The sequence below is a fragment of the Vigna angularis genome, chromosome 10, assembly GCF_016808095.1.
Source record: "Vigna angularis cultivar LongXiaoDou No.4 chromosome 10, ASM1680809v1, whole genome shotgun sequence".
Lineage (NCBI taxonomy): Eukaryota > Viridiplantae > Streptophyta > Magnoliopsida > Fabales > Fabaceae > Vigna > Vigna angularis.
The window spans coordinates 8,279,655-8,304,829 of record NC_068979.1 but is presented as its reverse complement, the minus strand read 5'-3'; the positions used below and the strand labels follow the sequence as shown (position 1 = coordinate 8,304,829).

Here is a 25,175-nt window from a genome sequence, read left to right as displayed (position 1 = left end):
TAAGAAAATTAAATTTCTAAAACGAACCATTAAACTTGATTTGTGACCGTAACACGCTTTCTAAGTATTTTATTCCGCTGCGCGACTCTATAACGATACCGATTGTTCCGACAAAAAATACACTAACTAAAAACCGAACGCGCTACTGTTCGGCCTTCACTCCTACTTCTACAAGATTCTCCTCAGCTATGATTTCCTCTTCAAGCGTTTGCTCCAATGAAGCCTCTCCTTCTGCTCACATCCACACGGATGATCATCGCAAGGACAAGACGGATACACAAATACAGACAACACAATGGAAAGTGCAAGGGTAAGCTTATTGAATTTAATTCAAGTCAAACATACATTTCATACATATCAGATACATCAAATGAATCACAACACATACATTCAATTCATCCATTAACTCAATCAAAGTCATGATACTAGACCGACCGTCCGGACTGTATGAATTCTGTGTAGCTACGACGTCCGTGCACCCAGGTGGGATAGCTGGAATACTCGCCAACAGCCACCTGAGGTTAGTCCGTTCTGTCCAAGTTACAGTTATGGACTAAGACCTCCTGCCATTCCCACACATGACATACTCCTCTCTACTTGAGAACGAGCACTCACGGAATATCAGGATGACCCGCCAGCTAAGCTTACCACATTCATACTTTACAAATCTCAATTTCCATACAAGAGTCGTTCCTCCCTGGAACGCTCGTTCAAATTCAACAATCATAATTTCATCTCTTACACCATTCACACATCTTAATCTTTCCTCTTATTCACACTTTCATTCTTAGTTCCACTTTCATAAAAGAACGAACGTCCAGCCCTCTTTGTAATAGAGGACGAACGTTAATACAATACCAAGAAGGTTCGTTCACGAGTAGAATAAAACCAATACAGGTTATTAGACGGACTTCATATTAACTTGACTCAGTTAGATGAACTGAATCTAGTACGATCTGGAAAATACTTAGAATAATTTAAGTTCAATAACTCTGGAACGAATCCAATGGATAGATACGTCACAAACTGGTTTAGATAAATAAACTGGACACGAGGTAATTCAGGAGACCAACCGCCAGTCAATGACCGAGCGCGAAAATAGGCATTTAATGAAGTTTTGAACGAACGTCACTGAAGTTTTGGACGAACGTTACTAGATCTATTGGACGAACGCTATTTAAATTTATGGACGAACGCTTATGGTAATTCAGGACGAACGCTATTACAATTTCAGGACGAACGCCATTACCGCTCGTTTGATAATTACGGAAAGCACGAGCGTTCGGTATAGAACCGAGCGCTACTTATCATTTAGACTTTTAGGACGAGTGTTCGGTCTAAGACCGAGCGCCACTTAGGACGTACGCTTTTAGGTCAAGGCTATCCGCTGATTCAAAATCATAGAAAATTTGGAATTTATATAAGATGAGATACTTAAAGTTTATGTTTTAATAGTTTGACTAAGAGTTCAAAGGGATATTTTCAGGCTTCTCAAATTCTTACCCAACACTCATGATGTCTACATTTGGCCGAACGCTCAAACGTAAAACTATATTTAAGAGGGCGTTCGTCCTCAAGGATAATCCTTTCCAATTGAAAGGGTTCGACTGTTTCAAAGAATTTACTAGAAATACCGAACGGTAAAAGACCATTTCGATAATGAACGTTCATTTTCATAGGATTTAGATATTCAAACTCACATTTCAGTATACAAATATTTTCCAGTATAGGCTTTCATACATCAATTTACTCAAATCATAGTACAAATCCATACATTTTCATACATCATCTCATCATACAACTCATTTTTCAATTAAATCAAACCATAGAACATTACATCATTTCCATACATCATTTCAGAATCATTTTCATATACCAACAGTCCAATATCATGAATCGTAGTTCAAGCATCACACAAACGCACATGCAGTACAGAAAATCACATGAATTAAATCTAATAAACTTCCCTTACCCGGATCAGTAGTGATCGTTCTAAAAAGAGTGGTCTTGGCTTGTCCAAATATGGTTCTATCAACTTTTCTCTTGAGCTCTTCACTAAAACTAAAGAAACACAAAGAGCTCGGTTTTAAACCCATGCATGCAGATGGAACTGGTTTGCAGGAAATCCAGAAACGAGCGTCCAAGTGGAAACTTACCAGAACTGGAAGTTGTTCGGTCCAATATGAAGCTCACGGTGCAGGGGACGTTCTCACGGTGCTGAAACGTGAACGGAGCAAAGGATGGTAAGTTGCAGAAGAGAGAAGGGTAAGAGTTCTAGAGAGATGGAGGAGAAAAGGAAAAGTCTGAGTTTGGAAGAGAAGAAGGTGCGCGTAGAGAGTGGAAGATTTTCCAGAAAAGTTACTTTTGTTCAAAACCCACTGTCAGACGGACGAGCGTCCCTCTACACGACACCTGCACCCCACCACTGATTTCAGAAGTTTCCACTTTGACAAGTGGTGCGCATGCATGGCTCGGTGGTGGATTTTTAATGCACTGGACGCGTGGCACAGAGCATTAATGGAAGCAGAGTGGTGACTCATCACAGTAATAAATGGGACGTGACAAACGGCATGTTGTGGGACATTGTAATATTATGTTGCAAATGAAAAGAAATGTAGTTGTATATGGTGTTGTTTGCTTCATAATAGATATTTTTTAACAATGGAAGAAAAAATCATTATAAAAATTAATATATGTAAACATTACATTAATGTAAAAGAGTTGTTCTTGTAATCAATATTTTATAAACATAAACAGATATACTATATTGATTATTTAAATAAGTAATATTTCTTTTCTTAATTAAGATTTAATTTTTTTCTAAATTTGGATATTTTTAATTAAATACTTAAATTTAAATATATTTTTTGTGATTTAACTTTTCTATTAATAGAATGACATAAATATTAATTTATTATTATTTTATTTTCTCATTTTACCATTTAAATAATTTTTAAATTAAAATAATTATTTTATCAATTTTATCCTTTAATTGACCATTTATTTGAATTTAACTTTTTTTTACAATTTGACCATTTTTTTAATTATAAAACTATCTACAAAATAAATAAAATTATAAAAATTATTTATATTTAATTTTATAATTATAATAATAGCAATAATGATAATTTTACTATCATTAAAAAATAAACACACAGATATTTTTATTAAGAATAAATAATATGAAGTAATTAAATAATTATATTATTTTCATTACTTGTTGAATAACAATGTCATAAGAATAAAAATAATTTTTTAATCATTATAAAAATGACTTGTGTTATTTTTTATTATCATAGTTTTTCATTGTTACCATGATTTTGTTCAACCTCTTTAATCAGGGTAAACTGTAAAACATTGAGCAATATAACAAATTTATACAGTAATTATAATATAATTCAATTTTTTTGTAATATATAATTTATAACTTTTTGAAAGTATTTCAGAATGATTAATCTCTAATGAGGATTTGTTTTAGGTATTACAAGTCTCCGTCATTTAGGTGTATGATTTGAATTTTTTTTACTTGTTTCAATTACGTCTAGTGGGGGTATTTCATATTAAAAACTTTGACAAACACCTTGCATTTTCGTATATGACATTATCCATCATCTTACCTTAGAAAAAAAACAATTAATAACTATGTTGACTCAACAAACTAAACTAAATCAATGAAGCACCTTCTTCTTCCACCTCATAAGAGTTTCCACACACATTTTTCAATGATAAACCACCTAAATTTCAAACTTACCCCTACGTATATTTAATTTTAGAACTTTATTTATATTTTTAAGAATCTATATCAAAATATATCGTATGGTCATTCCGTCAACCTAGAATCGAATGGTTCACACAGTTAAAAATATTTATTAAATCACTTATAGAGTGAATAACTGTATCTTACAAATCCAGCATCCATCTTTAAATAACAATTAGTTTGATAGTTATTAGCTTGTATTAAAGTATGATTAATTCTAATTAAACAGTTATGAGGTTGTTAGTAATTTCAAACCCATTTCAAAATTTATAATTACAATTTTGAAGTAATGAGGTAGGTGATTGCATTTATTACACATTAACCGTTAAATTAGTCAAATTTTTATTGACTTTGTCATCAAAATACCTCTCCCAAATAACCTTCCAATTTTACGGTTTGGGATAGGTGATAAAAACAACCATTAAAACGCATACAACTAACATGTAGTCTCTCGATTTCATAACTAAAACAATACTTATTATATTTATTTTAAAATTCATTTATAAAATATAATTAAACCATATATATAAAATATAAATCAATATTAAATAAATAAATGTTCATTCTGAAAAAGAACATTATATCTTTATAATACATTTTATTACAAGAATGACACAAATCACAATAAATAAATAAATAAATAAAGAACATTATAATATTGATAAGAAAAAAGAAAAATTGTACAAATAAAAGTTAATGAGAAACTTAGAATAACAACAAAATAGAAATAACAGTTCTCTTAACAACTACTTAAGATAATTGCAATTAAACTAATACAAAGTGAAAATAAATACAATTTCAAAATATCAAAAACACATACTGAGTTTATCAGAGTATAAATATATTTTTTTACCAAACAATTATTTTAAAATACAAAAAGTACACTAAAAAAAACGTCATTACAAATAATATTCATATGATCTCAAAACAATTATCTGTACACAAATGTTCATTTTAAAATATAAAATGCATTATAAAGATATTCAGAAACAACCTATATTATTCTATAGCATTTTTATAATATTAACCAAAATTCACGGATAAAGTAATTTTCTTTTAATAAAATTGATGTGATTTCTTTTTCATTCTAAGTATAATTGAAAAAAAAATACACAATATAGTCAAATATTTGTTAAAAAAATACAAAATGAAAATCTTAAGTTTTAGGACTTGATTCCATCCTATAAATCAGTCCCACCTTTTCCCCTATTATAAAAGAAATATATGTATTACTTATACCTCTCGATAGCATTATCATACATAAATGTAACATTGCAATATGAGTTAAAAATTTTACATTTGGGCTAAACTTTCCATTGCTAACATCATAAATTGAATTTTAAATGAAAAAAATAAATTATTGCATTAAATGTTTTAGAAACATAAACGTCGAGAAGTGAGATAAGTTACATGTTAGCTTTTAATGAAATATTAATTAATTTCTTCTATTTATAAACTCAATAAAATGAATATAATAAATAACAAAAATTAAACACATAATTCTTTAATATTTTAAAAACATAAACGTCGAGAAGTGAAATAAGTATCTTAGCTTTTAATGTAATATTAATTACTTTCAATAAAATAAACAATAAATAACCATAATTATAAACAAATTAATAATGGCAAGATTAATTTTGAAAAAAAAAATATTCTTTTTCATTCATTCATTAGTTATTTTTAGCTTTTATATAATTAATCTAAAATGACATAATAAACATTGAAATGTACATATATATAAAGATGAAAAATGTTAAACTTGAAGAGTTATCTCAGTATAATGGGTGGATCACAGTATCCCAACAACAACAAACTTGTAAACATGAACGGTGGAAAATAAAATCTTTTCAAACTGATTTATTTAAAACCAAGAATAAGAAAAACAGTACAATACAAAACACAGAAAACAAAAGAAAAATACAAATCACAATTACTTTCTCCATAATAAAACATTAACATAAACAAAAATGTAAAATTAACAAAAAAGAAATGGTAGTGACCAATTAAACATATAGTTTTCCACTAAAAAATGAATCTTTCTTTTGTTTATTAAGCTAACATTGATATGTAATGGACTCATAAAAAATAAAAAATTGAAAACACTGAAAGAGAGTTAACTATGTCTGTTTGTATTGTGTTTGAGGTTGTCTGAAGCAAAGAAAAGATGAAATAGTATTGAGATATTGACGCGGCTCAATCAAAACCTCAAAAATAAAAGAAGTGTTTTGAGGTGTGAATGAACCGAATCAATAGCACAATAACTATATCATAGAAAAGTGATTATGTTTGTTTGATGAAATCGTTGATCGAAGGAGCGTTTTATACTAAAATGTGTGGGGAGAGCGTTTAAGAGAGTCTGAAAATGGCATTAAAAGAACCCGACTACCAAAGCATAAAGCAGCGACAGAGCATTTAAATGCCTTACCGTTGTTTTCCATTTCTTAACCCAAAACATAACGCTTTTAATGTTGTTTCACAACCGTGGTTTTCGACATCAGATTAAAATCTTGTTTTTATCCAAACTTTTTCTTGCACCGTCTCAACTGTTTTGTCAGAACCTAAACATTTTCTCTTTCTATCTATCTACCTTTCTCTCCTCTTAAACAACTAATATATATACTAAAGCAATATTTTTATTTAATTTCTTCATATATTTATCCTAATGCATATCCAGATAGTTTTTTTCTTCTTTTTCCTAAAATCAACCTCCAATCTAACCATTTTTAATTTATCTATAATAATTAATAATAAGATTAGAATTACTAACTACATTTTTCTTTTTTTCCTTTTTATCTTTATCTTCATTAATAAAATTTTAGTTCCGATTATTGTATTATTAGAATTATTAATAAAAAAATAAAATACTTAATTACTATTCTTTTAAATTACAAGTTTTTTATTATATAACTATAACATTATAAAAAACATTATCATTATCTTTTACATAAACAATTTTGTATAATTTTAATGTAAGTTTTAATAAAATAAAGGTTTTATTTTAATTTTAATAATTATGTTTTATTAAAACTTTTTTATGGTAAAAAATAAATAGTATTTATAGTTTATCTCAAAATACTTAATATTTAATTTCTGATATATTAGTATTAATCATTTTTAAACTTGTCTTCATATCAAATATGTCAATAGTAAATACCATGTATACTGTATTTATTGACAGAGTAAGATTAATCTTAATCAAGGTGTAAAAAACTTTAATTAAGATAGGAGTAAATACTATCATAGACAAATAAAACATTACTTCTTATAATTTTTAATATTCTTTTTAATTTTTTTAACTACAATAACAATAATGCATTTTCTTTTTATGTGTCAAATTTTCTCTTTTTCTTATAATAATGTGTATTCGCTCTTTATGATAATAATTTTTATCTTTCAATAAGTGAAAAAAAATAATGTGAGTAACATAGAGTATATAAAACATTTTTTTCTCATTTAAATAAACATAAATTCTATTTAAAAATGTTTATAGTTTCAATTTACATATATTTAAATTTTAACTTCAAAAATATTATCACTTATTTTTCGAAAATAATCTACTTAAATATTGTATAATTTTTTTTATCTCAAATTTATCACATTTTTAAAATTATTTTAAAGTCAAAATTCATTTATTTCAAACAATAAGTATATGATAATGATGAAAAAATTTAAGTGACAAAGAAGGACACTCTTATAAGTATATTAACTTTTAATTCATTATATTCATATAAATATTTTTTTTATCATTTTAATATTTAGTTAACATTAAGTAGGTGTGGACGTGAACATGGAAAACCACTTAGAAGTAACAAAAACACACTAATATTTACTTGTTTAAAATTAGTTATATTTTAGTATCTCACTTTTGTATATTCTTTTATGAAATATGAATAAAATTCCATAAAATACTCCCATTAAAGAGGTCGTATTATCAGTTATCATGTTCCATTAGAAAAAAAACTATTGATAAAGAATTATGAAGAGAAAAAATGTCAAATATGGTGATTTCATTATTTTCAGTTTCTAGATCGTATTTGGAAAAGGGAAAAAAAAAAGTGAGATGCATGATACCTAAAAGAAAGGCACAAAATTATAGATGTATAAGAACTTAGATTGATATTATTCAGTTTTGTTGTAATTTTGTTGGGTTGAAGAATAACTTTTTAATCTTTAATTTGTGTCTTTACTATAAATCCAACTTTAATGCTTAGGCTTTTTAAAATTATGAGATATATGGTGTCATTTAAATAGAATATCTCGATTAAAATATTGACTGTGAATGTTTCAAGGTTTGTTATATAATCAAACTTTGAAAAATATATATAGCATAATTCATATTAATGAAAAATGGTTTTCTATGCATTTTTTAGAATTATTATTTTCTATCATATTAAATCACTTGTATTGTATTTTTTTTAAAAGAATATATATTTTTTAAATTCTTATTTAACAACCAACTAAAAGTCGGAATTATAACTTTATTTAAAGAAAAAAAATAAAAAGTTATTTTTTAAACAAAAATATTTTAAAATATAAATTAAAATAAGATTTAGATTGTGTTTGTCTAAGTACTACAACATATGAAAGAAAAAGAAAAAGAAAGAATGAACTTATTTGAAGGGATTTGCACAAAGAGATTTGAGTAAGGTGAACTTTATTGAATTCTAGTATGAATGAAGAGATTAAAAGAATTGTATGTTTAATTATAAAAATAATTCTGTTTTTTTTTCATGGTTATGTGCAATTCCACATTTAATATAATATTGTCAATTTTAATTTTTCAATTTAAATAATAATTCACATTTAATAATAATAATAATAATAACATTTTTATTTAAATTAATCACTCACCCATAATTTATTTAAACTTAAATTTTACCAATTCTATTTTATTTCAATATAATTTTATTATCTTAATTTCTTTTTTATAATTTAAATAATAAGTCACATTTTATTTTAACATAATTTATATTTATTATATTTTAGTTTAACTTATTTTTATGACTAAGGATAGAGTGATAATCTTATAATCTTTTAACAATTAAAATATTTTTTAATTTATAATTAAACCTCTTCATTAAGAAACTTTGATAAACTTTTCTCTTATGTCTTCATTTCTTACCATCTTTTCTTATTTTATACGACTCTATTTTCGCATTTCCTTTCTCTCCAATTCACTTTCTCAAATTCATTTTTAGAAATAAATACCTCTTAGTATAATATTACTTAATTAGTATAATATTACTTAATTAGAAAGACTTTTATTCACTAACATTACAATTATGCATGATGAGAGGAGATAATGAAAAACAAATACTAATAAATATAAGATGGTTAAATACATTTTTTTATCCAATATTATCATCATTTAGTCCCATTATTTCAAATATTCTCAATTCAGTTTCAATTTTTTTATATTAATCAACATACTTTTCTTTTTCATCAAATTAATAACAATAGTGTTACAACAAATAACACTTCATAAATCAAAATTTGTTTGTCACGAAAATTTGTTTATAGACAAAAATGACATGTGACACGAGCAACAAATATCACTTAACATTATAGTAATATTATCACTATAAAATTAAATGAAATAAGTTATATTAACTAATTTAAAAATAAATAAATTGAAAACACTATAAAATATCATTATAATACTAACATCAATTAGCTTGTTTAATCATATAAAAAAAAATTCATATTAACAAGGAAAAAGAAAATTAGCTATTCAAATGAAGTGTAATATAATATTAGTATAATTTTTTTAAAATTATTTAAGTATTGATCACTGGATACTCCAGTGTGATTAGACTTAAAATATGTATGCAAATACACTTTTTTTTTTCTATTAAATCAATTATTATTATAAAAAATATATTTTTTTAAATAAATTAAACCTTATTAGTTAATAATAAATACTACAAGGAAATTATGTATTATTAACATGTACAATTCATCAATAATAACAAAAATTCGTTAGTAAATTATGTTCATCAATGAACTACTGACGTTTAAAAGTTCGTCAGTAAAATGATTATTGATAAACATTATTCATAGTTGAATAAATTTGTCAATAATTACCGACAACTACAAATTCATCGTAAGTTCTTGTTAATAAATATTTATTAGTAATTATTGACAAATATTGGTCGTTGGTAACATCTATCGATAAAATTCATGATTGACTCTCTTTCTCTTCCTCTCTTCCCTTTTCTCTCTTTTTTTCCTTTATTTCTTCCATTTTTTTCCTCTTCTTCTTCTCGTCGTTGTCACGCCACCATCGCCACCTTCAACTCATTTTCTGCCTCTTTCCCTTCCTCTTCCCCCACCTCATTCTTTAATTGTAACAATCACCGTCACCAACATCTTTCACCTCTCTGTCATTGTTGCACCTTCATGTCACCATTAAGCCACTGTTGCGTCACCACTAAGCTACCACCTAGCAATTACCACATCACATCCTCCTCCTCCACCTTTTTCTCTTCCTTATCATTCACTTATCTTCTTTTTCTTACACATTTTTCTTAAATATAAAAGAAATTCTATTAAAGGGATCCCATTGTCACACGATTTTTGACATATTTACCAAAAAAATAAGATTGTTAGTAATTATAATGACAAGTTACCCAAAAAATATTCATCAATATAATCTATCGATAAACGATGCCAACGACTTTTGTCGTTGATAATTATAATGATAAGTTACTGAAAAAATATTCTTTGATAATACTAATTGTAATTTACTAACGACTATTTTTTACGAATTTTACAAATAGATATTTTGTTGATAAATTGGTTGTGAAATTTGTAAGAAAAAATTGTCAATAGATTTAAGTTTATTAACAAATTGATTGTTATAAATAATAATCTATCAAAAATTAAAATAGTTATTGTAGTGAAAGCAACTAAACAAGTAAAAAATTATTCACTAAATAATTAATTAATACAACATGTAATTCATTTATTGATTCTATTAATTTAGTTAGACATAAACTTCAATTCATTATCATATGTATAATTAGTGAATTTACAATTGATGAAGTATACTTTAGGTGGGTTAAATATGTTTTTCTCTCTTAATTTTAAGTGAAAATTAGAATTAGTTTATTTTTTAAATTTTGAGCTAATTTAGTTCATCGACTTTAAAAATATGTGAATTTAGTCATTTTAACCAAATTTTGTTAAATTTATTTGATGTTTCAAACACATTTTATAATACCATTTGAGTTGTTTACATTGTTTAATCACATTTTTTTCTTCAATATCAATTGAGAAATGCATTTTGAAACCTCAAATAAAATTAAAAGAATTTGGTTAAAAGAACTCAATTCATGCTCTTCTAAAGATGAATGACTAAATTAGTCTAAAGTTTTGAAGGGTGACTAATTTCAATTTTCACTGAAAGTTAAGGGACTTAAAACATATTTAATCATTCGATAATTAAAGAAACAACTAAAGAGAGTAAGAAACTAATAACAAGTTACTTCTTAATTAATATGAGTTCAATTTAGCTTAACTAATATAAATAAAAATGAAAAAGGGTACACTAAGTATAAAGTGATTAAAATTGCATTAAGATTTTTTTTTTTATGTTTAGGTAAATCAACCTTAAATAACATCAAATTATTAAATAAAAAATTATATAATTAACAAACACAAAACATAAAGATACAAAATATATGACTAATTTATTACCGTGTCATCTGAAAAGATATATTGGAGTCATTCATATATACAAACCCCAAAAAGATACTAGAAAATGATAGAAAAATGAAAATTTTCACATTTTGGAGTTTTGAGTTATAAGAACTGAATTTGGATTTTATCAATGGAACTTGTGACTATCAACCTCACGATTTATCACTCACCTTCTCGTATTTCTTAAGTATAATATCAATGTAATTCTCCAAATTCATTAATGGTCTTTCTTGAATTTTTATAAGATTGGTATCAAAACTTTAACTCTTGATATTCAGTGAGTTTATTTATATATATATATATATATATTTCGAATTTGATTTATACTTTTTAGACTTATTGCATATATTCATGCTAAAAGTGTCATTCAATTTAATGTTTATGGCAAATTATTTGTTGATGAGTTTGTTTTATAGTTGGATGAAAAATTGAAAGAGAATTTTCATAAGAGAAAAAAAGAAAAAAAATAAATAACAAAGGTATAAAAATAAAGAAAAAAATGTTTGATGAATATTAAAAGAAACATGATCAAAATATTATGATCAATTAAGAAAAATAAATTAATGAAAAAGAGTTATCTGAGTGAAAAAATTAAAGAAAAAGAGTTGCGAGAGAAAAATAATTAATGAAAAGAAGTTGAAAGATGAAAAGATTAAAGAAAGATGAAGAGAAAAAGAAATTGACAAGAAGTTAAAGAGAAAAAAAAAAGGAAAAAAGGTGTTTAAAGAAAAGAAGTTGAGAGAAGCAAAAATTCAGAAAGAAAAAGAAGATAAAAAATCTAATGATGAAAATAATATTTTTTATGTAAATATTATTTTATCCATTTAATAATTTGAGGAAGATTTTTTACTAAAATTACAACAACTCACTATTTGGTCTTAATCCATTAATAATGTATGTAAAGATTGTAATTCTAAACTGGAAAACTAATTAAAGAATAATTATTGATCATGATATTGTATTTATGTGGAAAGAAATGTATTAATGATATTTTGAGTATGGAGATATATGAGAAAAGAGAAAATGATATGATTTTGAATTTGTATACGAATATATTAACCTTCTCATAACAATTACCAAATCCCGACAACAAACTCAACATCTTAATTGATGTAAAAATCAATTTTAACAACAAGCAGAGTATATATATTTTTATTTTTTTAGTTGTAAACTAAAAAAAATGTGTTTTGACAAAAAAATTTAATGATAAATGTGTAAAAAAAAAGCAATAGAAGAGATACGATGCGTAGAGTGGGTGTCTGGCAGAGAGTGTAAAGAGCAGAAACATTAAAGGAGGGAATCTAAATCCATTAATAAGCTTCCAGACGTAAAAGAGATGGTTGTACCACTCACTCCTCACACTGTCTCCTAGCTGTTACAACCATTTGACTCTCTCCATTTTCTCTTTTCCATAAATCTATTAAAAGCCCTTTGATGGTAGGTTCATTGTGTATTTATGACAACAATTAGTACTTATAATACCCACCACCTTTATTTTTCACATCGAATCTCCCATCAAATTTATGACACCAACATGGTTTTACAACACTGCATAACTCCTTATGCTAGTGGTATGTGGTAAGTTTTTTATTATTACTAAAAAATGTCATGTATTTCATTATAAATTAATTAATTTTACCTAATTATATTTAGTATTAATTTATTTTTATTATTAAGATTATAACTTCCCTAATAAATTTTAAATTTCAATTATAACGATATATAAACAGTATGAAAATACACCAATTTAGTTAAAAAAAAAAAAAGACAATGTCTGAAATTGTTTGGTGTAAAAGTTTAGTATTGCGTTTAAAATACATTGCACTGTACAATGAAGACTTGCTGGTAAAAAAATGCATAGAAGGTTCAATGACAAAAGTGTCATGGTGTCTATGGAAATGTGGGAGACATTCATATAATAGATTGTATAAAAAATTCCATCATAGGTTCGTTTACATAAATATTGCGCTTCCAAGGAAATTTGTACTATAGACGTGTGACTACATCCATATAGATTTGGGAGACACGTTTGTACAAAACATTGTATCAAAGCTTTAATCATAAAGATGTCTATTCTGTTCACATGAGTAAGTGATATATCCTCGTATCACATGAGTAAGTGTGATTTCGTTAGGGATGATAAATTAATTTCTTTTCGTGTAAAGATGAATTTTTACAGTATGTATATGAATATAGTAATATTTAATTTTTAAATCGAATATGGAAATAATATATATTCGTTTTTGTTTTTATATTTGTTTCGTTTTTTATTCTAGAATATCTGTTCTCATATTAGTTTTTGTTTTGAGTTACTACAACACTTTTAATTTATTAAATAATTCAAAAAATTCATATGATTTTTTTTTCTTTAATTTCATAACTCACTCTGAAGACTTACATGTGATATTTTATTCTTTTATATAATTATTTTATTTTTATATCTAATTGTTATTTGATATTCTAATTTAATATTTATATAATACACTTCTACTCTTGATAATGGAGATTGAAGAAAAAATTACACATTTTTTTGACATTTATAATAAATTTAATTAGTGCATTAAGGACATGTCATCGGTCAACTAATAATTTTTGTTTTTTCTATCCACAAAATTAATATTGTGTCATTTCATACTATTGGTGTAATTTGAGAGTATTATGTGTTCTTTTCAAATTGAGATAAATCTATATTTTTTTAATTTTTTAATTTTTTTAAATAGAATAATGTGTTCTTTTCAAATTGAGATCGAATCTATATTTTTTTTTATAAATGTTATACTAAAATTTTTGTTAAAATTTACATTTTTATTAAATATTTTTGAAATTCTTTTTATCTATATTAATAAATTTATTAGTTTTTATATATTTTAACTATTACAATTAAAATTGAGATCGAAGAATAATTTAACTTTAATAAAAACATGTTTAAAAGTAATTTATTTAAATGCAATATTAGTAATTCTAAAATGTTTATTTAAATCTCATTGATAAGTTTATGAGTTGACTTTGATGGAGTATTTCTAAAATATTCAGTGATAGCTACAGACTAATATATTTTATCAACACGTTTAATTTCAAAATACTTTTGAATATACATTGTTTATTTATTTTAAATGAATATTAAGAGCATAAAATAAGTAAGTAATTTTGAATAGTGGAAAAAAAAATCAAAATGTAACTTTAAAGGACAAATTTCTCACTCTAAACATTCCTCAAAACAAAGAAAATGGATTGATCCAAGTAGGTCAATTCTAGAACCAGTCCAACAACAAGTCTTATGGACAAATTTTGACTATTGAATCAACTATGTATCATACATCATACATCATTTCTTTCTGTATAACTTAAATTCTACTATTGTCATAAAATGTTAACGAGACAACTAAAGTTTGTTTGGAAATAACAATAGAAAAGACTGTACCTTTGGAAATAACAATAGGAAAGACAGTACCATAGATCAATATTAATACTATAAGCAAATATTTAAAAACATCAATATCAACAACTTAAAAAATGCTATATTCATTCATTAGAGTGCTAAGTTCAAAAGATCCCCAAGTCAAGTATCCATTTTATTTAAGAGTTTATTTTATCATGCTCAAACTTGCACTATTTAGTTATATTCAAGTTTGCACATGATAGAAAAGCCCTTGATTTAAAGGGGAGATAGAATTAATTTTGAACATTAAACATATTTGTGATTTATACAGTACCTCAACAAGTATCCGTATAAGTTAGCTTGTTCTTTTTTGGAAAGTTTGAAAATTAATTGTGAATATAAAGCAAACAGAAGCCGATTCTCATTAATAGCCATGACCCATGTCCTGGGATTGAACAGTGAATACATACAAGATGATCATGGTAATTTCTGGGTATTGGCAGATGCTTGACAATCTTCTACAAGGTATTGGCATTTCAATAATTTATGTACATAAAGTGGGGTCGAAAACTATAATACACAGCTGTACAAGATTTTGCTAGTTTCCTTCATTTCTGTAACCAATACCCCAATAAATCTCCGTCTAGAAATTAACAGGAATAACATTACTCATACATTTCCCCCACATTCTTCGTCAGAATTCACCCTGTAATCACATAAAAAATTTCAATATACAATTAGACAGTCAAACTACAAAATTCCAAATGTATAAATTTTTAAAACATCAAATTCCAAGTGTACCTAACAAGCTAATTAGTGTTCATGGGCTGATTTACGAAGATTTGCAAGTTTGTCTCTCCATATAGCTGCAAAAGCCATACTATAGTGCTTTAGGCATTCCATAACACAATCAAAACACACACATACTAAGTACAATCATATGCAAAAGATATTTCACCTGCATCTTTAAATCTTTCCTGTTTGATAGCTATATGCATATTATGCATCATACTTAGTTCTTGAGCTACCAAATCTGGACCATCTACAGGGCTGTAAAAAGCATGTAAAGTTTAGAATCGGTCTTGCAGTAACTGATACACAGAATCTATGGCAGCAAAATTGGCACATAACAAAGTAACTATGTAATACCTGTCAAGCAATACATCATAAACAGCCTTTTTATTACGTACTCTGCCCATTCCATAACCAATTCGGATAGCATCTGTGAAAACAATTTCTTTACTTACATATATCGGAGCCTGCACAAATCAACTTTAAAATCACACAACTGCATTTTCCATCACTTATGCACAGAATGCATTTTACTACGAGTTTTGCATAAGAATAGATGAACTATAGTTTTTGTTGATTCTTGCTCAACATAAGTTTTGATAACAAATATTGGCTAAGGATAACATAGAATTCATACCTTGCATCTATTTGCAACGTTGATAGCATCTGAGGGACGTGCATCCACACTGATAAGATCACTTTTCCCTGGCTGAAAGAATTAAGTTTTATAACGAAAGAACATAAAATAGAGGTGTTTTATCATTTATGAGTTAAATAGCTTTCAAAACCTGGTTAATGTACAATCTAGCAAAGTAAGTGCTGACCACTCTCTCTGTAATTCTCACCATTATCACCTGAAAGTGTAAATTGAGTTGAATTATTTATTTAATACCAAATTTGTATTTGAAAAATGAATTCAATGGAAATGGGTGTTTAATAAAAAAGAGTTCAAGATCAACGCCAAATTTTAGGCACATAGAGATACATATAATCAGGAAGAAGAATGCATAACAATGGAAAGGTCCAAGGAAAAATGACACAATGATCCTCCTACATACAGGCAGAATCTCATGAATGCAAGGCAAAATAATGAAGCTAAAAGAATGAGGTGGAATACTACTCGTTGCAGCAATCTCACTACACCTATAATGCAAGCATCAGAATAAACAAAACTTAAATGAAAAGAAAAAAAAGCAGGAATTGATAACATATCCACATGCATCAATGTAAAGTGGAAATGCTCAGCTTCATACTTCATGGTCTAATCTTCCAACTAGATTTTTCACAAACTGGAACTGATCAGGACAATCCTGTAATATCACCATATGCTAAGCATCAATCATAATAATAAATAATAATAATAAACACAACTTGAACAACCACAAGGACCAATTTTAAAATTACCTCACTTTCTCGTTGAAACTCCTCGTCCATAAGTTTCTCAATAGCAATCTTTCCTGAACCAACAAAGACACAAAGTTAATAAAAGTTGAATTTTTCAAAAAAAATCAGAAAAAGTCAAACAAACTAAAAAACACGTCTACATGTGACACCTACCTACAACAATTGGCAGTATATAGTCTCCATCGCAAGAAATCCTGAGAAAAATCGTAGGGTTCTGGAAACGCTGTAGAAAGCTATGTCTCAATAAACTACTATCCGTTCTGGACAAGGGAATTGATGGCGCAGACGATTTCCATTGAAACTCCGCTTGGAATCCTTTCTTCCACATATGATAGTGCGAGAACGTTTCTGCGCCAGTTTAAGTAATTAAAATTTCAGGCATTCATACACATGGATAGACCTAAAGGATGAAAACAACCAGAGTTACTACAAAACGCTACTGTAATACAATTAATCCATTATAATTCGTAATCAACTTTTTCACTTTTGAGAAAGCAGAAAAAGTGAACAAACACGAGGAAGCATTGCGTTTATTTCTATAATCGCTATCGATGCATGAGAGTGAGTAACCTGAGAGAAGGAGAGAAGCTTCGAGATAATCGTTGCCGAGAGAATCGTCGGAGCTGGATCTGCGGCGAGAGGAATTGCAGGAAATGAGGACGGATCGGCGGCAGCGTAAGCGGCGGGACCGGAGCGGCGGAAGGTGGAGCGGCGAGAAATCGAGGGCGACAGAGTTGGGAGCGGAGCGGGCGATGGTTGCGGCGGCATTCGTGTGATCTGCCGCGGCGGAGCCCACGCCGGCTACGGTGCGGACGCAGAATCTTGAACCCAGCATTTTGTATCGAAACGACGACGCAGATGCTGGGAGGAGGAGGAGAGAGAGAGAGAGAGAGAGAGAGAGAGAGAGAGAGAGAGAGAGAGAGAGAGAGAGAGAGAGAGAGAGAGAGAGAGAGAGGTGAAATGGATTAGGAGAGGGGACAGATTTTTGGTGAGACTGGAGTTGATGTTATTATGTTAATACTTAATTACATGCTTAGCTTTATTTAATTAAATTAAACCCCGCTTTAATTGCGTGTGCTTTATGCCCTTTGCCGTGGATGAGATTCTTCTCCTGGCAATGCTAACTATGCGTTGCTTTTATCACACTCATGCACCAACTTATGTCTGTTCTGTTCCAACTAAAATCCAAGAAACAAATTTGGGTTTAAACGGCTAATTAATAAAAAATTTAATTAAATTTAACATTTTTTATGATTTAGATATTTTTAATCAAATTTTATTAATATCATTTTTTAAATAGTACTCGATATTTTTTATATTTTTAAGTTTAACATTATAATGTGACGATTACATTATTATATTTTTTAAGTTTTACATTTTTAAGTTTAACGTTATATTTTTTATGTGACGATTACATTATTATGTTATTTTAATTATTTTTATCTATTCATGTATTTAAAAAATGAAGTTTGTGATTAAAATAAAAAATGACAATATTACATGACGAGTTAGTTTTATTATTTTAATTCAAAAAAAGTATTAGATAACAACTTATTATCTTTCTTGTTAACTTACACATCATCCTCACTTGCAACGATTAAGATATTGTTCCATTATTATTTCTGATGAGAAAACTATTTTATATTAACTATAATATTATTTACATTAATTATAAAATCTCGCAATTTTTTTAGTAACAGAAATACGTAGGACGATGAAACAAAATATAATCGAATAAATCAATTAACAAAAAATTAAACGACATATTCAATTAAAAATAAAAAAATTTAAATGCCTAACAATAGAAAAGTTAATTAAAATATCTATATTTATACGATATTTTAAACTTGAATTAAGTGTTAACTAAAAATGATTACGCTTCTTTAACTGCAAATATGTAATCTTCGTTCTTGATTAAATAATGTACGACTTACATTTTTTTTTAAAAAAAGTTATCTTGTATAATTGTTAATGTTGGATGTAGATAAGAGGTTAGACAAGGGCATTGGTTCCTCTTAAGTATTATGTTATGAATATTCTCTCTCTTTGTAACATCAATGTCTATGTTTCTATCTTTTTTTCTTTTTTTTTTCTTTATATACTTTAAAATTTAGCTGTCACCAAATTGGATCTCGTTCTAACAAGTGTCCCTTGGACAACAAAGATATTTTGACCAAGTTGTGATGCTGATATTTTTTCTCTGTTCTCATCTCACAATTTAGTAAACAGTTTCGAGAAAAAATATATTGTTTCTTTTTTTCAATTAAATTAAATAAGAACATGTGAAAAAAAAATCTTTGTTGCATTATTATCATATATTGAAAACAAATAATAATTCTGAAATTTTATATTATGTGTAACATTTCAAATTTATTGTTTTTATACTATAAAAAAAATTATCACACATTTCATAATAAAAAACATTAATCGACAAAGAAAATAAAAACATGATTATAATTATTCAAAAATATAATTATAATTTAAACATTTATATACAAGAGTTTTTAATATTAATATCATCTAAACTTTTAACTAAAAGTTCAAGAAAATATCGAAAAATTAAAAAATATACTAGGCTAAATAAATAAATAATATATATGCAGCCTCTTAACAAAAAAATTTCTACTCAACTCATCAAGTGATTATTATTACGAAGAAAGATCAAACAAAAACAAACAAAACAAAATAAGCTAATTTTAAAAGAATCATACTGTACAGAGAAAAGAGAAGAAATCTAGAAAATGAATTGTAAAGAGATAATACATATTTTAAGTAATAAAATGTATTAATAAAATTTTATTTATATTATTAAATTATTTAAACGAAATTATTCAATCTCATTATTTTAAAATAAATATTAATTCTAATAGTATATTTTATATGTTATCATAATACCAATATTATATATAAATATAACACTCTAAACGTTCCAGATTATATAGAAATATATAATATAATAATTCATATTTTAATATAACAGAACAGTTAGAAGAAGACTGTAGATAAAATATTAAGATTACAGTCATCCCAAAATAGTTATACTTTAAAACTTTAAACATCCATAAGAATATTTCAAAATACAATAACGTCTATGAATCCTAACTAGGCTAAGCAGCGGAATCATCTTCCTCCAAGACCTGTTCCAGGGGCACATCACCTACCTCTGCTCACATCCAAATGAATGATCATTGGAAAAAGGACACACCACACACAAGCAGACACAGAACAAACAGAAGGATGAGCTAGATATACAAAAATCATGTTATAACAATCACACACAACATACAAGTTTAATTCCAAGTTACTGGATCACATAACATAACTTGTTACACTTTAAAACTTGACTCGTCCGGACTAGGAATGATTGTCGAGCTATGACGGGTCATGCACTCGTGGTGGTTTCTACTGCTTTGCAAAGCCGTTGCCAATGGGTTTCACCCTACCACACTCACGAGGTTAGTCCGTTATCACTCACCTTGGGTCATACTAGAAGCACCCAAGACTAGGACCTCCTGCTACTCCTCACGACATAGATTGATCCTCTCTAAGCGAGAAGAAAGACTATTGGAGCTTCAGGATAACCCCCAAGACTGAGCTTCCATGCAAATCATTCTAAACATACTAAGGGCACCACCATGGATCCCCTCCTTGAGGATCATGGAATTACGTCCAATAACATATGGCACCACCATGTAACCTACCTTTGAGATCCATGGAATTATGTCCATCAATCATACTGTCACTTTGAAACTTAACTCAAGACATGAACAACCAAATACCATAATACTATCACATTGAATCCAAACATATAACCTCACTGATCATACACTATCATAGATACTTCTACACCATTCTAATAATCAAAACATAGTTCAAGGTTATCAGAAAACATGAATAAAAAGAATAAAAACAGGTTATGGGCAAGCCGCTCAGCGCACCAAACTCGTTGTGCGCATAACAGAAACAATGGATTTTACTCACTCACATTCGCTCAGCGCACCAAGCATATGCGCTCAACTAAAGTCCATTCGCTCAGCGCACCAAGTCTGTGCGCTTAGCTAAACTGAAAATTCTGCTACACATTATCAAACCCTAAACCCTCGCATAACGCCCCAAATTCGCTGTTCGAATTAAACTAGCATTTTCCCAGGCAACCACCATTCGCACAACGCCTAGATTCACTATGTGAATCACCAAACAGAGAGCATCACCCTTCAGTCATTCGCATAGCGCACCAGCTCGCACAGCGAATGACTCAAACAAAGAGCACCCTCGGTAGAGACTCGCTATGCGAGACCATTCGCATAGCAAGTCTGCATAATCTGCAGAACGCAAATTCTGCAGAATTATGCACTCAAACACCCCCTTACCATTTCTAGGCCTTATCTCCAATTTTTAACACCTCTAGTTCATGTTTTACACCTAATTAAACTTGTCTAGATGTTCCTAAACCTTCCTACTACAATTCTAACTTGATTACAACTCAACTTTTTTCTCCTCAACATCAATTTCCACAACTTGAGGACCCCAAACCCAATTCTAACACTTTGCACCTATTTGGACCACTTTGGTGACCCAAAACAAGTCACAATACACTTGCTAAGACTGCCCCAACAGACCACGATAGTCCCTGACCACTACTTCTCAAAATCACTACCTCACTTCCTTTATAATAACCTAAAACACTATCAAAACTCCAAATTTTCTATCTAACCAAAGTTATAACAGATTTCACACTTCAAACACTTCCAATTTGATCAATTATAGCAATTTAAACTCATCCAAATCAATTCCAAACATCACAACACAGTTTCATAGATTTCAGTTTCAGCACAAACCACACCATAAAATTTAGACCTCAAATACCACTCTAAAACATCACATTAATTCAAATTTCAGTATACATACATATCATACCACAAATTTAAAGAAGTATTATAGCTCCCCTTACCTCAAAACTTCATAGCCCAGCTCAAAGACTCGCCTCAACAGTACCTTGAGTTGTGAGAAACCTAGACAACACCCTACACACCACCACTTGGTGACCAAGAACAACTCTTAGCTAGAATCAGACAGGAAATGCAAAAGAGGAAGCATAAGACGCATGCAACCAGCAAAGATTGCATGGTTTAGGTCCAAAACAGCGGAGGAAAGGGAAAAACAACTTACCGGTCCGAATGAAGAAAGTGATCGGTCAGTTGTGGAGTTCTCTACGCTGCGGATACTTGGGCACCACCAGATCGAAAATCAAAGGGTTCAGGAGGAGGAATGGTAGAGAAAAGGCAGAGGAACTTGAAGAACTGAGTTCTAGAGAGAGATAGAAGGATTTGACTAATGAACCAGGATGTTCTAAAATTATATTTATACTGGTGAATGTGTTTTAACATTAAAATCTGGCTTCATTAACGTAATACACCTATCAGCTTTCTAATTCTAATTTTTCATGTACTCACAAACACCACCTCTTATATTTATCTTCATGATGATAATAATAATAATAATAATAATAATAATAATTATTATTATACTCATTCTCAGGAATTAAAAAACAATTAATTTAGTGCGAATTTATTTCATGACGTGAATATGCTCCAATGTTTAATTTGGTATATATTTAATTTGAGAACTCATTATGTAAACCAAATCAAGTAAGTTTTAAGGAAAAGTAATAATTATAGAATAAAGGGAAAAAAATAGAGGAAAAAGTGTGTCTAGGATTCCAAGAATAGATGTTATCTCTCGTGTTGTTCAGATATTCGTTTCGATTTGTTTCGGATCGCACGACTTGATTTTGTTCATTTTGGTTTGGTTAAGTTCGATTCAGCTCACCGCAATTTAGTTTAACTTAGCATGGTTCACTTTGGTTTCGTTTGGCTTATTCGACTCAGCTCGACTTAGTTCAGTTTGGCCGATTTGTCTCAACTCAGCTCCACTCGACTCGACTCGGCTCGACTCGGCTCGACTCGGCTCGACATGACTCAGTTCGACTTGGGTTAGGTTGGATTGGGTGAGGTTAGGTGGGGTGGGTGGGTAGGGTTGGGTTGGGTTGGGGAGGGTGGGGTTGGGTTGGGGTGGCTAGGTTGGGGTTGGGGTTGGAGTTGGGGCTAGGGTTTCATTTCGTTTCGCTTCGGTTCAGTTCGGTTCGGTTCAGTTTGGATCCAAACCCAACTAAACCAAACCAAATCATATCGAGCTGAGCAGTGCCAAGCAAAATGAGGTGAGCCAAGCTAAGCCGAGATGAACAAAACTGCGCTGAGCCGAATTGAATCAAACGCAACCGAAAGGAACGAAGTCGAGCTGATTCAAGCTGAGTTGTGCCAAGCCGACGAGCCGAGCAGAATCAAACCTAGACATGCTGAACCGAACTAAACAGAAATGATTTGTACTGAATCGAGCGGAACAGAGCCGAGTTGAGCTGACCTGAGTCGAGCCTAAGCGAACAGAACCGAAACGAATTGAATCGAACCGAACCGACTTGAACCGAATTGAAGTGAACTGAGCCAACACGAACCGAGCTGAACTGAACCGAACCAAGTCGAACCAAAACAAATCGAACTGAGTCGAGCATAGTCAAACGAGCCGAGCCCAGCAATGGCAAACTGAACCAACCAAAATCGGATGAATTGAGTTGAGCTGAACCAAATCGAACTAAGTCGACCTGATCATAACTGAATTGAACCGAGTCGAGACGAGCTGGGCTGAGCCGAGCTAAGATGAGTCGAGCCTTATTGAACCAAACCGAATCAACCAAAATCAATCTAAACTGAATCGACCCGAGCCGAACTGAAGCGAACCGAACCCAACTAAACAAAACCAAATAGAACTAAACCGAACCGAGTAGAGCTAAACTAGCCTAGTTGAACCGAACTTAGCCCAGTCGGACAGTGTCAAACCAATGCGAACCAAACTGAACTGAACAAAACCAAACCAAACTGAGCCGAATCGCGCCAAGCCAAGCCAAACCTATCCATATCAAACATAATCGAACAAAACCAAACTGAACTAAGTATATTGAGCCGAATAAGCCGTGCTAATATTTTAAATAACATTTCACACGAAAAAAAACTTAAATGCCATTTTTCTTTTTCTTTTTTCATGATAATATTCTTATAGAAGAACACCCATAATTCCCACCCAATATTCTTTAAAATGATTTGTCTAAAAAAAAGTACATTCACGATAAATTAATGAAATAAGAGTAATTTATGTTCATAGTTAAATTAGGCTTTAATCAAAACTATTAATTCTTAAAAATTTGAGCTCTTAATAACTTTTTTTTTCTCACTTGCACGGAACATAGAACAACTAATCTCTTAGTCTGATAATATAATCAACTATGCTCACGTAGGCTTTGTGCACATGAGATGATTTGTGGGAGATGATTTGGGAGAGAGTAATTGAATGGATTTGAGGGGATTTGAAGGTACTTTTTTTGTTGTTTTTTTGAGTGGATTTGTGGGTAGTTGAGAGTGGATTTGGAAGTAAAATTTGTAAAAATTAGTGTAGGATTTGATTGATGTGATAGATTTAAAAAATTTGTTTAATTGATAAAAATTAAAGATTACCAAAATGCCCCTAGTTATTAAAGTAATATAAAATGTTATTTATTAATGTTATATTTAATTGTAAAAATGTTTATAAGAGAAAAAATAAAAATTAATTTTTTAAATATAAAAAAATGATAATTTAGTAAATTGAAATAATAATAATAATAATAACTATTATTATTAATAACATTATTATTTTTATTATTATTAATATTATTATTATTATTATTAATATTATTATTATTATCATCGTTATTATTATTATTATAAAGAGAGAGAGAAAATCATTATTATGAATATTATTATTAATATTATTAATTATTATTATTATTAGTTATTATTAGTTATTATTATTATTATTAGTTATTATTTTTGTTTCTTAGTTGAAGATGTAATACATTTACACAGTGGTAATAAAATACATTTACATAATGGTAAGTACAAGGGACTAAAAAGACATTTGATTATAAATCATCTTAAATCTTCGCATAGCACCAATGATTGGAAAAATAACTGATCCCGCAAATCTTTCCTTTCAATCGCTCGCAATTCTTTTAAAGCGAACATGAAATATTTTCTAAATCCGCGCTTTCCT

The 25,175-nt window shown here is 28.8% G+C and overlaps 1 protein-coding gene across 3 annotated transcripts; it reads right to left on the bottom strand.

Moving 5' to 3' along the window:
- Positions 1 to 15,236: 15,236 nt before the first annotated feature.
- Positions 15,237 to 17,963, bottom strand: LOC108321263 (bifunctional nuclease 2). 3 transcript variants are annotated; one of them, XM_017552961.2, is made up of 10 exons: positions 17,604 to 17,958; positions 17,187 to 17,381; positions 17,034 to 17,086; positions 16,883 to 16,939; positions 16,418 to 16,483; positions 16,267 to 16,338; positions 15,987 to 16,096; positions 15,796 to 15,887; positions 15,639 to 15,703; positions 15,237 to 15,543 (listed from the first exon to the last, which is right to left on the bottom strand). In XM_017552961.2, the coding sequence occupies exons 1-9, from the start codon at positions 17,866 to 17,868 to the stop codon at positions 15,651 to 15,653; spliced, it is 963 nt and encodes a 320-aa protein (XP_017408450.1). In that variant the 5' UTR covers positions 17,869 to 17,958; the 3' UTR covers positions 15,237 to 15,543; positions 15,639 to 15,650. The 3 variants fall into 3 exon arrangements, 2 of the variants coding, with proteins under 2 accessions (XP_017408450.1, XP_017408451.1); XM_017552962.2 differs by lacking the exon at positions 16,883 to 16,939; XR_008245692.1 differs by lacking the exon at positions 15,237 to 15,543 and having other exon boundaries at positions 15,647 to 15,703; positions 15,987 to 16,059; positions 17,604 to 17,963.
- Between the last annotated feature and the right edge of the window lie 7,212 nt (positions 17,964 to 25,175).